At 41.5% G+C, this 14,380-nt stretch overlaps 1 protein-coding gene and 1 non-coding gene across 2 annotated transcripts; one reads left to right on the top strand and one right to left on the bottom strand.

Moving 5' to 3' along the window:
* Window positions 1–3,067: 3,067 nt before the first annotated feature.
* On the top strand, window positions 3,068–4,429 carry ACRALDRAFT_1069789 (uncharacterized protein; the record flags this gene model as incomplete). The annotated part of the gene is made up of 8 exons (XM_071017701.1): window positions 3,068–3,084; window positions 3,150–3,162; window positions 3,200–3,214; window positions 3,515–3,545; window positions 3,650–3,683; window positions 3,734–3,796; window positions 4,174–4,341; window positions 4,396–4,429. 8 exons carry the CDS (start codon window positions 3,068–3,070, stop codon window positions 4,427–4,429), a joined length of 375 nt encoding a protein of 124 aa, XP_070876201.1.
* Window positions 4,430–13,842: 9,413 nt separating this feature from the next.
* Window positions 13,843–13,917, bottom strand: ACRALDRAFT_t122. The gene has a single exon. It is a non-coding gene; the product is annotated as a tRNA-OTHER (tRNA).
* Between the last annotated feature and the right edge of the window lie 463 nt (window positions 13,918–14,380).

Consider the following 14,380-nt stretch of genomic DNA (forward strand, 5'->3'; position numbering starts at 1 on the left):
ACCTCTAGTCGTAAGTTAATTAAAGGGGGGAATCTACCGGCCCCCCTACCGGTTCCTAAAAAGGCGGATAGTACCTCCGTAAAGGATTTTAGTCGGCGGTATTATTACTCGAGCCACCCTTATTATTATTATTACTATTACCGGTAATAGAATTATTACCCCCCTAAAGGCGGCGAGAATACCCTTTAGGAGGCGCGTTATCACGGCGCCTTAGTCTTAAATCTCCTAGTAAAGGGCCTCTACCTCGTAGTAAAGACGCTTATTATTATTAATAGGGGCGGAGGCGGAGGCGGCGTTAGTAGCAATAGTGGCGGTAGCGGGGAGCTCCTTGGATAATAAGATATAGTAATCGCCGCGAGCTAACTTAAAGGCCTCGCGGAGCTAGGCTAGAGTTAGCGGCGACCTAAAAAGAAAGCTTAGGATTAGTTATATTATCGTTCTCCGGATTATCACGTATAGTATAACCCGCGGTAGCTATAGGATAGATAAATTTAGAGGCACTAGGAGGAAGCTAAAGAGGGTAGTCGCGATTACTTAGCTCTCGGATTATAAAGAACTTACCAGGCGGTACATATAAGATCCTACGGTGTATTTATAGCACTTAGGCTTCTTATATGCTATACCGGGCCCGGACTAGTTATAACACGTTTAGTTAAACTTTATTTTAATACCCGTAATACGATTAGCGTAGGGGCGGTAAAAGTCGATATAGTAATAACCGGGGGGTGGCTAAGTCCGCGCTATCGGTTATTAGGCGTGACCGGCTACCAGAGTATTAGTAGGGCCCTCGCGGCGAAGTATAGACTCTAGTTATATACCTCTTCTTTACTGGGGGGCTTACCGGTGCTTACTATTTTAGTAATAGCCTTATCGGCTATTTCCTTAACGGGGAGGAAGGGGGGGGGCGGAGGCGGCGATATTATTAGCGGCGGGAGTCTCCTTAGCGGTGCCCTTATAGGCGTGGCGGGCGTTACGGCGGGGTGCGGATATCTATATATACTCTATTAGCTATAACCTAACCGGATTGGCGCGAGTACTTATTAAAAGACTTATAATAGTTAATTAAATAGTGAAGAAGATAAGGTTTATTAAACTAATAAAAAGCTACGAGGATAAAGGGGCTATATCGCTAGTTAGTAAGGGACTATATAGCTCCTGATATAGAACTAATAATAAAGCTTACCACTAAAATAACGTTATAGGCTTATAAGAAGAAGAATTAACTATAAACGAAAAACCGGGCGAAGCTACGCTTATACTACGATATCGAACTAGTGAATATAATAAAAGCCTATAAAGCTATTTATTATAATAGTTTATAAATAAAGAAGAAGGAGTAACTAGGCGTTTAAATATAAAGAGTAGGCGCTCGGCGTGATACGGAACGCTAGCGACTTAGGAGTAAAGTCGCCGCGAATACCACGCGACTTAAATAGGCCTAATATAAGGGAGGATACGCGCCTCCCTCGCGACGCGTCTAAGCAAAACGGACCCGGTCCTTAGTTATTATGGCCCCGGGGGGGGGGGAGGAGGGGGGTAATATCACGGGTTAACCCCTCGAAAGTATAGTTCCGGTATAAGGCCGGAACCGCTAATTAGCACGTAGACCCGACGCTTAGACCTAGCGCTGCCCTTACCGCGGATTCGTATAAACCTAGTGAATTCTGCACCTCTACATAAACCTTTTCCTTTCCTTTCCCTAATTCTAGCTAATATAATTATTCGGCCTTACTTAGTGCGATTAACCTATAACTAGCCGCTTATACTATAGACTATGAACCCGGATTATATATCTTTAATTAAGAATATTCACCGAGGGACTAGAAAAAGAGCTGGGTGCTGTCTCGGAGAAAAGGATATATTACTATTTAAGGGATGGTTATTACTGCCTATATAGAATGCCCGAAGGGTGGAGGTCCTATAATAGCACCACGGTAACCCTAGGGCTAGCTATATAGGAGTGAATAAGACGCTTAAGCTGATTTTAAGAACGTTCTACTAGGTGGGCTTAGCGGCAGATATTCGCGATTATATCGCTATATATTCGGCGTGTTAAGGGGTATAGATGCCGTGATATAAGCCGTCTAGTCAGCTATAGACGCTGCCGTTACCTATATATGCGTTCTAAGAGATTAGTATAGATTTCTTTATAGGTCTACCGCCTATAAATGGGGCCGACGGGTAAATATATAACCCTATCCTACTAATCATTAACCGATATATAAAGTACGCTCTATTTACCCCTACACGGAAGGACCTAATAATACCCTATCTTACGGCGCTATGATATAAGGACATTAGGTGCCGATTCAGTAGCCTAAAGGGTATAGTAATAGACCGGGATAAGCCATTTACTAGTTAGTTTTAGATAGAGTTCTACGGTAAGCGGGCAAACGCTTAGCGACTATTTAGTATATACTACCTATAAACGGATAGTTAGACAGAATAAACGTATTAGTTCCTAATTAAGTACCTATAAATACTTACCCGTAATATAACGATACAATAGCCTATTTAGTTATTAGAAGCAGGGTTCGCCTATAATAATAGTGAGTATTCCTTATTTAGTATCTTACTACATAAAGCGTTATACGGGTCCTATCTATATATAGTAGAGTATATTCGACCTAGGGATAATACCCGGCTATAGGGCGTTTAAGAATATATTAAGAACCTAGCGGAGGTTTAGTAGAAGGTCCGCGACTATTAGGCATATACTACGGAGCACTAGGCTCGGCACTATAATAAGCGCTACTAAGCGTAATAATATAAGGTAACCGATATCGTTAGATTATCCACGAAAAACTTCCGATTCCGCTAAGGGTTAAAGCTAGCACCGCGATATATTCGGGTATAGGTAACTAAGAGGATCGGCGAGTAGGCGTATAGGGTTCGCTATTCTATATAGTATACGAGGATATATAATATATTCCCGGTATCCTTATTAGCATCGTAGAAAGACTAAGTGACTATAAAGCCGTCGGCGAAGGATCTCCCGCTCCTAAAGGAGGAGTAAGATAAATAAAAGGTAAAAGATATCGTTAATTATCAAGAAGAATAAGGGAAAATGTTCCATCTTATAAAGTAAGTAGGTTAGCCGATAGAATATAATACCTAAGAACCAGAGGACCACCTATAAAACGCTCTAGGGATCCGGAAAAGGTACTAAAATAATAAATAATATATATATAAAAAGTAGGACGATTATAAGATAGTATAAGGCGCCGAAGGGTTATTGGATATAAAAATATTTATTTATTTATTTATTATCTCTTACTCCGCTATCTTTATCCTACCTAAGTAGCTAGGAGTCAGAATTCTAACTATACGGTCTGCTACGCACTACCACCCAGCACTATACCAGGACCTAAAACTATATGGCTCTAGATTAGTACTAGCACTATACGGGCACTAAACCCGTATAGCGCTGGATTACTGCTAGCCCTATACTAGCACTAAACCAGTATAGCGCTAGACCGGTGCTAGCACCGTCCTAGTACTATACTTAGTATAGCGCCTAGCCCTAGATAGCCCGAGGTTCCCCCGTAGATATATATAGCCGGAACCTCGCCCTCTCCTTTAGATAGGAGATCGTATTTATATATTATTTACTATACCCTAAGGTTACCTAACTTAAATCCTCTCGTAGGTCCTATAATACTAGCTAGCCAGAGATATATACGGTTAGTATATATTAAATAATAGTAACTAAAATAAGATTATTCGATCTTAGTAAGGTTCGCGTACCGATCCTATTAAACGACTATAGAGACTATTCTAGTTATACGATCCTAGGGTAAGTAACTATCCGTCGTTAATAAAGTGCCTCCTCTTAAATAGGACTAGGCGACGAGTAGCGACTATCGAGCTATAGCCTAATAGTGCCGATAAGGAACTGCTTACCCACGCGCCCCTTACTATATTTACTAGCCCTTAAGCCTAAAGCGTAGAGGTCTGCGTACTAAACCCCTATTTAGTTAAATAGCTGTATATAGCGCCCTAAGCGGACACGTAGCTAAAGCGGTACCGGTTAACTATAGTCTACTAAGTAAAGCGCCTCCCCTTTATTAGGACTAGGCGAGTAAGCGATAAGTATAAGAGTCCACGAGTACTAGTTATCTAATAGGCCCGTATCTAAAATAACCTATTAAACACTAAATAGCATTATTATAGAACCCGCTTAATAATAACCGATACTCCTTACCCCGTTCTCCTAGACTCTCCCCCTAGGCTACGGGATCTAAAAGGCGGATATCCCCTCGCCGTAATAGCGAACGCCTATCTAGATATAGCCGAAAAGGTTCTTACGCCCGAATATCGGCTACTCCTTTTTATAGCCGAGTAAGCAGGGAACCTCCCTAGCACTAATAGAGCTAGCTATACTATAACCTCTAGAGGAAGAGTCTTTAAAGCTACCCTACCTCCTTAGCTAACCTATCCTACTAAGTAGGTTACCTATTATAACTTTTTCGTAAAGGTATTCTATAATTAGCTAAAAAAGGAACCCGAATATATCGACATTTATAAGTCTATAGTTATACCCCGTAGTAGTATAGTAAAGGGAAAGGAGCTAGCCCCTTTTATGGCCGGCCACGATTCTCTGCCGGTAGAACTAAAGATTAAGGTTAAGGGATCGGAATCGCTTTTAATCCGCCCCGCTATAAGTATAGTCGAATAGCCGGTCGGAAGTTTCCCCGAAGATATAGCGGAAAGCCCTTCTTTAAAGCCCGCTAAACCTTCTAAAGGAACGCCCGATTATACGCTAACGCCCGATAACCGTATACTATTCTCCGACCAGGAAAGTCTTTAAGTAGATACTATAAGCCACTATAACGATTATATAAGCCCCACGCCCTCCGATATTATATACTACCCTTATAACTAAACGGAGGATATCGGATCCGGGAATAATAGGAATCCGGAACGCTAATAGCACCGGGAAGCCCCTCCGGGTAATAGTCCCCCCGGATATAATCCCCCCAGGGCAGGTCCTCCCTTAAGGAACGTACCGGGTACTAGCTACCCGGAACTATACCTATATATACGATAATCGGATTTACTCGCTATCCTTAGCTAGCGCGATAACCGGACGCACCGGTTTAAGGCCAACGATCTAGGCTACTTTAAGCCTCCCTTATACTTCGCCGCCGACTAGGATCTTAAGACTAAAGGAACTAAACTAATCTATATAGACGTCTTCCGCTTTACTAACATAATAGACTAGTATACCGGCCTAAGTGCCTAGCACCGCGAGTCCCTTCCCCGCGGACTAGCCCGCTATCTATTAGGCGAGCATTCCGTATAGTTTATAAGCCTTTATAAGGGACGATATTCGTACCTTACTATAATAGCTACCGTTACGGAATAGAAGACCGCCTTATAGGAAAGATTCCGATTACCCTAAAAGGAAGCCGAGTATAAGCTAAGACGCGAGCGATATACCCTAGATAACGTAATTACCCGCCGCGATATCCGTGTCTTCGTAGATAAGGTAATCCGATTAGCGAAGGCGGCTAATAAACCTAGAGGTAAGTATTTAGCTCTTATATAGGATCGCTTAAACGCTAACCTAGCGAATACTATTCCCTATCCTAGACCGGAAACTATAACGACCGACTTTATAAATAGCCCGGCTAGTATAATATCAGGATAGTACCGGAATTATATTAACGGAGCCTAGAAGGTACTTATTACCCGATAAACCCTGCCACGGATTAAACGGATATCGATACTAAACTAATCCTCTTACGTATATACGCCTTTTCCCTGGTACCCGGATTAATACGGTAGCCTAGCTCCACGCCGCTCGCCGTAGCCCGAATAATATGCCCTAGCGCCGGATCGTCGTTTACTATTCCCGGAACATCGCTTACTAAGACCAGGATAATTCCGCTAGAATAACCGCGCCCTACTAGCCCTAGGAACGCTAAACCGCTACGTAAATAAATATAGCTAATAGCTTTTAGCTAATAATATATCCGATTAACTAGCGCGCGGAAACCGGAACTTTCGCCGGGAATAATCTAGGTATCTAGTAAATACTGCCGTTAATAACAAGGTCTCCGATAAAGGATATAAGAATAATAAGGAACTAAAGGACCTATATAATTTCGAAAAGGAGTCTAATAGTTCCGAGGACCTTATAAATAATAAAGCCGAGACTAATAAAGGTAATAATTAACTATACTAGGTCGCTAATAAACCCGGATTCGTACCTAAGTATTATAATCTTTACTAAGTATAACGATAATATACTAGGTATAAATAGCTAATAAGATCTAATAATAAGGCCCTCCGCTATAAAAAGTCCTATTCCTACCTATTCCTAATAAAGGAATAAGGCGGTTAGGACTCCCCGCTAATCGAAGGCGCCCTATAGGAAGTAATAGACCTAGTAGCCGGCCTATACGGTTATATATATATATAAGGGTCTAAGTCCGTATAACCCTAGATAACGCTCCTTTCGAAGTTTATATTAACTTAGGTGCCTCGCGATACGTTATAAGCTAGCACCTCCTCCCTTACCTCCCCGACACGGAAGTCGATACGTCTAAGAGATCTATACTTTATAGCGTGGGTACCTCGGATATTATTAGATAGGCTTTGTTTACCCTACTAGTACGAGGCATAGTGGACGGCTAGCCTCGAGTTAGACGGCTATACGTAAAGGCTTAGGTGGTTCCTAAGCTTAAAGCCGGTCTACTCCTTAGGCAGGAATTTAACTATCCGAATAAGGTCGATATCCTTAACTCGCGGGACACTATCTAGATTAGGTCCCGCGAAAGTCTTATTATCCTAGCAGGTATCTTCGCTAAACGATCGCTAGTTAGACGCCGATTAAAAGCCGCTAAGAAGGTCACTATTCCGCTATATTAGTACGGATTTATCCTATTTAAGGAACGGAATATAACCTTAGACTCTATAAAATTCTAGCCAGATATCGAGGGTTTACTAAACTATATCCTTAATAAAGGGATATCCGTCCTAATCTATAACGCTAGCGACCGGCCGCTACTTATTTCCCGGGGTAGTAAGCTAGAGTATATAGATCCTTTCTATACTAACGGATATTTTAATATAAAGTAAGATAAAGCCCGCGATATTCTAATAAAACGACTAGAGGCCGTTAAGAAGTCCTTAAGTCTAAAAGGATAAGGCGATATCTTTAAAGGGTATTTACCTATTAGCGGAAAGCTCGGAATCGCTAAGAGCCTAGATACCCCGACTAAAGCGACTCTAGAAGGCATAACTATTTATAATCACGGAGCCCGCTTTATATAACGCTTTACCAGGATTATTAGTAACTATCCTAAGGTTTAGACGGACTAAGGCGTTATCGATATAAATAAAAAGGACTATATACGCGTTCCCCTAATCGACGGGTAGTATACCTAAAGGATTAGCTAAAGGCTATATCCGCTTAGCTACAAGGACCGAGCCTTTCTAGACTAAACCCTGGATAGACTTTACGACCAGGACCGTATAGAATAAACGTTAGTATTAACGCCCTTTAGTGCTCCGGTTTTCGTTATATAGTAAGAGGTAAAAGGTAAACGTAAAGGCCGTATAGTAGTCGACCTTTATACCCTAAATAAGGTTACTATCCTAGATACGTACCTGATACCGCTCTAGGATAAGGTTATTAAACGACTCCGAGGGAAGAAGTTTATTTCCGTTATTAACGCCCGGGCTTTCTTATACTAGTTCCTTATATACGAACCGCACCGTAAGCGATTCACTATTATTTCTTAACGGGGATAGGAACGACTAAAGGTCGCCCTAATAGGCTTCCGTAACTCGCTAACGTATATCTAACGCTATATAGATTAGCTCTTTTACCCGTACCAGGACTTCGTCTCCGCCTTTATCGATAATATCGTTATTATATCGGATACTAAGGATAACTATAATAAGCACTTAAACACGGTACTCTCCCTGTTTAGTAAAAAGAGGATTAGTATCTCTCCCGATAAGTCCTTTATTAGATATCCGTTAGTTTAACTACTAGGATTTAAGGTCGATGCCCTTAGGCTATCGAATACTAAAGAACGTACCGAGGCTCTATAAAAGATTCGCCCTCTAACTTCTCTTTAGGCCTTAGAATATTAGATCGGGATAATAGGGTAGCTTCTTTATCTTATTCCCTAATTCTCCTACCGAATTACTCCTTTTTAGTAACAGAAAACGACCCTTCTCGCTAAGGCTTATTAGGTCGGGAAAGATAAGGGATAGGCCCGTAAGGCGTATACTAAATATATAATATTCGAGGCCACTACTAAAAAGTTAGCCGCGTTCTATAATATTACCGGCGCCCTTACCTTAGATACTTACCTATTCTACTATATCCCTACCTAGATCCTTTTTATCTAGCTAGACGCCTTTAAAAAGCACGGATTCTCCGTTATACTCTTTTAGTTAGTCTATAAGACCGAATAGCTTACTAAAAGAACCTTTAAGAAGACCGACGTTCGACTAGTGCTTTATATTAGTAAGGGGCTTAACGCCGCTAAAAAAAAGTACTAGCCTATAGAACTTAAGGTTACCTGCCTAGTATAGGCCGTTTATAAGACCCGTATTATTATTTAGTCCGTTTATTATTACCCGACTATAGTCCTTATAGACTACGCCGTTACTATTAGTATTATAAAGTCGATAGTCCTGTCTAGTACCGATAAGACTAGGCTAAATATAAAGCTTACCCTCTCCTCCGAGTTTCTTAGCTAATTCTAGTTAGATTATCGATATATCCCCGGTAAGATAAATATAGTAGCCGACGCCTTATCTTAGCTACCCACTACCGACGGCCCCTCGGCTAAAGGTCTAGGCGAATTAGACCGGATTTAGGAAGACTAGGCTATACACTATATTAGCGAAATCTAAATAAAGGACGATATACGATAAAGGATTATTAAAGGATATACTAATAACTCAAAGTAGGTACCTATCCTCGCCTAAACCACTAACTATAACTTATTAATTAAGATTCTTTTTAAGGTGGATAATAGTCTCCTATACTAGGTGGATTTATATAGGAGAAGGCGCCTTTATATCCCCTTCTCCCTGCGTAAGGAATTCCTTTAGGCCGCCTATAATAACCGGCACTATTTCGGAGCTAAACGGATATAGCACGATTTAGTTAGGCGCTTTATAATCCCACGACTCTATAAGGAGGTCGACTTATATATCGCTTAATATAAAATATATCGTACCTACTAAACGGATTAGCAGGCTCCCCTTAACGAGATATAGCCTATCCTAACGCCCCTTATCCCTTTCTATACTATCGTTATAGACTTTATTATCGGACTACCCGAAGTACCCTCCGTAGGGATACCGTGGCAGCGCGAAGGCTTCCCTTTATTCGATACCCTCCTAACCGTCACGGATAAATTCTTAAATACCTCCCTACTTATCCCTAGCCATAGCACCTATACCGTAGAGGACTAGGCGTCTATGCTCTTTTAAGCCCTTTAGATAGGTAACTAGGGTATCCCCCGCGCTATTATCTCGGATTATGACCCTAAGTTCTTATTAGACTTCTAGATAACTCTATAGAAGGTAGCCGGAACTAAGCTAAAGTTCTTAATGGTATAGTATCCCTAAACCGACGGTATTTCTAAGAGGAAAAACTAAACCGTTAAGATCAGAATACGTATATACCTAGCGGATAACCTAAACGCCCTATAGCTAAGGGTAATTATACCTCTATAATTTAACCTAAATAACGCCTTTAATAAAACGCTTAGCTATATACTAAATAAGATACTATACGGCACTATAATAAATAGCCCGCTTAACCTAATCGGTAACGTTAACCCTAAGTTAATATATAAGATATTCTAGGAGGATACGAAACTTACTATTATAATAGCTTAGATATATATAAAGCGCCTATATAATAAGAAATAGCGTAATATTCGGTTCTAGCCCGGCGACCGCGTATATATCCGCCTTAGCCGCGGATACTTACTCCTAGGTAAGGCTAGCCCTAAGCTCGGTACTTAACGGATAGGCCCCTTTAAGGTCCTTAAGTAAGTATCGCCGCTAGTATACCGATTAGATCTGCCTAAGACTCTTAACGTATACCCTGTTATTAGTATTACTTAACTCTAAATAGTTAGGTTCGCGGAGGTACCCGAGACTAAAGGACCCGTTAACGTGTAAGATAGGGACTAAGAGTAATAGCGGGACCTATATAAGCACTATAAGATCGAAGCTATCCTGGCTAAACGGATTACTTATAGGGGAAGGGGTAAGCTATATACCGAGTACCTGATTCGATAAAAGGACTAGCCGGACTAGTAGAACGTCTAGATACTAGTAGACGTAATAGAAGCTCCGGATTTAGTGGAGGAATTCGAGGAACGTTAAAGAGCTTTGGAAGTGCTTTGTTTAGCGTTAAAGGGAATAAAAGAGGTTAAAAGACTAGAGCCCGGCGAGCTTTAAAGAACTAAAGGGACCTAATTAGCCTTATAGCGGAGCTAGGCCGGGGCTAAAGAACTATCCCCCTTAATAACGAATACTCCTTTAAAAGGCACGACTAATATAGAAAGAATAACACTATCTAATCTCGAACTAGTAAGAATAGAAGCCCTACCGGCTATATAGCCCTAACGCACACGTAAATCAGCACGGCTAGCTCGAAAATAAAAGATTTCTCCTAGCCGCCTATAGCCTTATTATTTCCCTCCGTTCTTTACCTATAATTAAGCGATTATAATAATCACCTTAATTATAAACTCGCTTAACTATTACCTTATAGTGATCCCTATTACCTTCTAGATAGCCCTATTTCCTTATAACTATCTATCTATTATAGCACCTATTATGTCCACCGCTATACTAAGCACTATTTCCTATTATAAGCCTAACACTGCCTAGATACTCCTTACGCACGCTTATCACACTCCTATACCCCTAAACGCAATATTCTATATAGTTACGTATTTAACGGACGTCTATAGATCGAAAGATTAAGAGCTCCGCGAGGAGTTCGCTTAGTGGTTTAGGAATAGCCGGGACGGCTCCGGCCTAATATTTAAAGGCTACTTTAGAGCTATTATACTGTTTAGGGATAAGAACGGGGTAGTATACTATCTTATTACGGCAGGCCTAGCCTTTAAGTAGTGGGTTACCGACCACGACGCTATCGTTAAACGCTACCGCCGGTAAGCCACGGAATAAGGGTATAACGACCCTTAAAATAGACGACTTAACCGTACTATCTTTACTCCTAAGCCTATTATAAATAAATACGTAACCGTAGCGTATACCTAGTAAATCGCGCTAGAATACCTATAGCTATAATTTCTGCTAGATAACGCCGGCACTATTACTTATTAGCCGTAGTATAGCCAGGTATTTAAAGAATACCTTATTATAGCACGCTATAATACCCCCCGTGGCCCTAATAGCTAATTTCTATACGGTTTAGCTCGCCGAGCTAGTAGACTCACGGTAACGGAAGCGGGTTCGCTAATACGTGTAACTAATACTCCTACTAGCCGGAATAGCCTAGCGTTCCGTAGTAGTAGTATATCCGCGGAGATAATTAATAAAATTAATAAGACGAATAGTATTAGCCTTATGTTAGTAGATACCATGGATAAACTTAGGGACGGCGAAATTAATTTAGAGCTATTTATCGTAGTAACTAAAGAACACTACGAATATATCTAATAGCATGCCGTAACTATTAAGAGCCACCTATAAGCGCTTAGAGAACGGCCTATACCCACTATACGCTCCGTTATAGATATTCTAACGTAAATAAGTTTATAGCTATCTCCGGTAATTGCCGGACTATCTATACCGGGCGCCGCGACGGGTACTAAACGACCGCTTAAGGAGGCAGGGTCGGCCCCGGCGGCTAAGCGACTCTTATTTACTATTCGTGAGGAGGATAAGATATAGATTTAGGCGATAAAGGCCTTCGCGGGCCGCCTTAAAGACACTAACGCTTAAGTCACGAGATAAGACTTTAAGTATAAGGGTTATAAGCTAGCTATCGTAGCCTAGCGCTAGTATACTATTATCGCTCTATTACCCACGGCTAAATTCGTAATAGGGTTTATTAAAGAGTATATTATTAAGAACAACGTATAGTAAGCGGCGGATATACCCTTTCTGATTATAATATAGCGTATAGAAACCCTTATCTAGGTACCTAAGTTAGAGGAAGACGGCGATCTAGACGAGTCTGATTATAGATGCTATTTATTACACCGCGGTTATCTATAACCACTATAAGAATAACTAGCGTAAGGGATTACTAGTATCTTACGACTTATTTAACGGCGACCTTAAATACTATAAAGATAACACTTAGCCCGGGGATACGGAAGTGATCCTCGAGATGTCTATAAAGGAATAGGGACTGCCTAACTTAGAGCCCGAGGCTCCTAAGATCGAGATCCTATAATAGGATAGAACTAGGAGAACGACTCGCCCCCCTTCGGGTTTTCCTTTTAGTTATTTTTATTTTCTTTTGCCTGTATCGGGTCCTAGGTTAGTAAGTATATAACGGAGGGACGGGCGGCCGGGCGTAATTACTAGCGTTATAAACGGAGCCTAATAGAGTTAGAAACACGCGCTATAGAGCGTTATTCTATAGTATAGTTTTCTTTTTTATTTGCTTAGCCCCGGCTAAAAATAAAGAATTATAACCACGTCTACCACTTATTACTAGTATAATAATCGGCCACGCCGAGTCTAAGTTAGACGTCGTAGACCTTAAGGGACGGCGAAGCCCGCGGGACGCAGGGCTTTATCTCTCCCGGGGTATATACTACGCACTATTACCCGGCACTATACTAGGACCTAAAACTATATAGCTCTAGATTAGTACCAGCATTATACGGGCATTAAACCCGTATAGCGCTGGATTAGTGCTAGCCCTATACTAGTACTAAACCAGTATAGCGCTAGACCGGTGCTAGCACAGTCCTAGCACTATACTTAGTATAGCGCCTAGCCTTAGATAGCCCGAGGTTCCCCCGTAGATATATATAGCCGGAACCCCGCCCTCTCCTTTAGACAGGAGATCCTATTCATATATCATTTACTATACCCTAAGGTTGCCTAACTCAAATCCTCTCGTAGGTCCTATAGTACTGGCTGGCCAGAGATATATACGGTTAGTGCATATCACGGTCCTTTTTAGATACCTATAGGGGGGAAAACCGTAGTATACGACTTAGGGAACTAGTATATAACTTAGATATAAACCCCTATACTCTCCTCCTCTAGGATTACTGCCTTATATGGGTACCGCGGGGGCCCTATTACTGACTCGCTACTAATACGAAACTCGTAGGCTTTTATACTAGGAAGCCGATAGCGTTTTGCCCGTAGCGGCTTTAAAGCCGACTATATGCTCGATTAACGGCGCGCGCGTGATTATCTTAGTTGGTTTTATACGCCTCCTGTATACCCTAGGGCTAACCCTGCAGGCCTACTATAGGCGACTTATATATACGCTTCCTAGGGTTTAAAGCTCCTAAGCTTCCCTTACTCTTTAGATAGCTATAGGTGGAGCTAACGTAGGCTATATACCTATATAGAACGCTTACGTAATAGCGTAAGAGGCTGCTTCCGTATCGTGGAAGAGACACCGCGTATTTTACTCACGCGCTTAGGGACAGCGCGATACCGTCTTCTTGTTTTTCCACGGTAAGGCGACTAACTCCCCCGTGGCACCTGTTACCGACTAGCGAAGCCGGGCGGAAGGTGGGTCTAACGGGCCCCCTGTTTAACCCTTATCGTATATACTAAGGCAGATAAGGGCCCCCTAGAACAGGATCCGAGTAGCGTAAAAAAGGAAAAGGGGTTCCTCTTTTCGTGCGCCTCTAGCCGGATTCGAACCGACCCGGTTACCTTAGCTATATACCAGGTATACCACCACTATACTATAAAGGCAGATATAAAAATAGGAACTTAATTATAGGTTATAATAATCTTTTCCTTATAGTTACTAAATAATTATGGTTAAGCCCTGACTAGTCCTAAAAATTCCTAAACTATTAGTATAAAGTTTAACGCTATTTTAGACGATTATAACCGGCGAATACTGGGTATAAAAGAAAGAATTTAGTTACTAAAACTATAAAATTCGGTCTTATTAGTAACGGTACTAGTATCGTTATTATTAGTAGCCGATTCGGCGGCGGGCGCACGGCGATAGGGTATACGAATACGGCGATAAGGGATATCTTCCTTATTAAAGGAGGCGTGGGCTAGGCTGGGCGGCGTATAATCAGCTTTACTAAAGGCCTTAACCTTATTACTAGCCCATAAGGCGGCGGGGGCGCGGCGACGAGCAGGCTAGCAGGGATAAACCATAATAGAATAAAAAGCAGGTATAATAGCGTCGTTCAAGCTA

Source organism: Sodiomyces alcalophilus (genome assembly GCF_042370955.1).
Source record: "Sodiomyces alcalophilus JCM 7366 unplaced genomic scaffold ACRALscaffold_3, whole genome shotgun sequence".
Taxonomy (NCBI): domain Eukaryota; kingdom Fungi; phylum Ascomycota; class Sordariomycetes; order Glomerellales; family Plectosphaerellaceae; genus Sodiomyces; species Sodiomyces alcalophilus.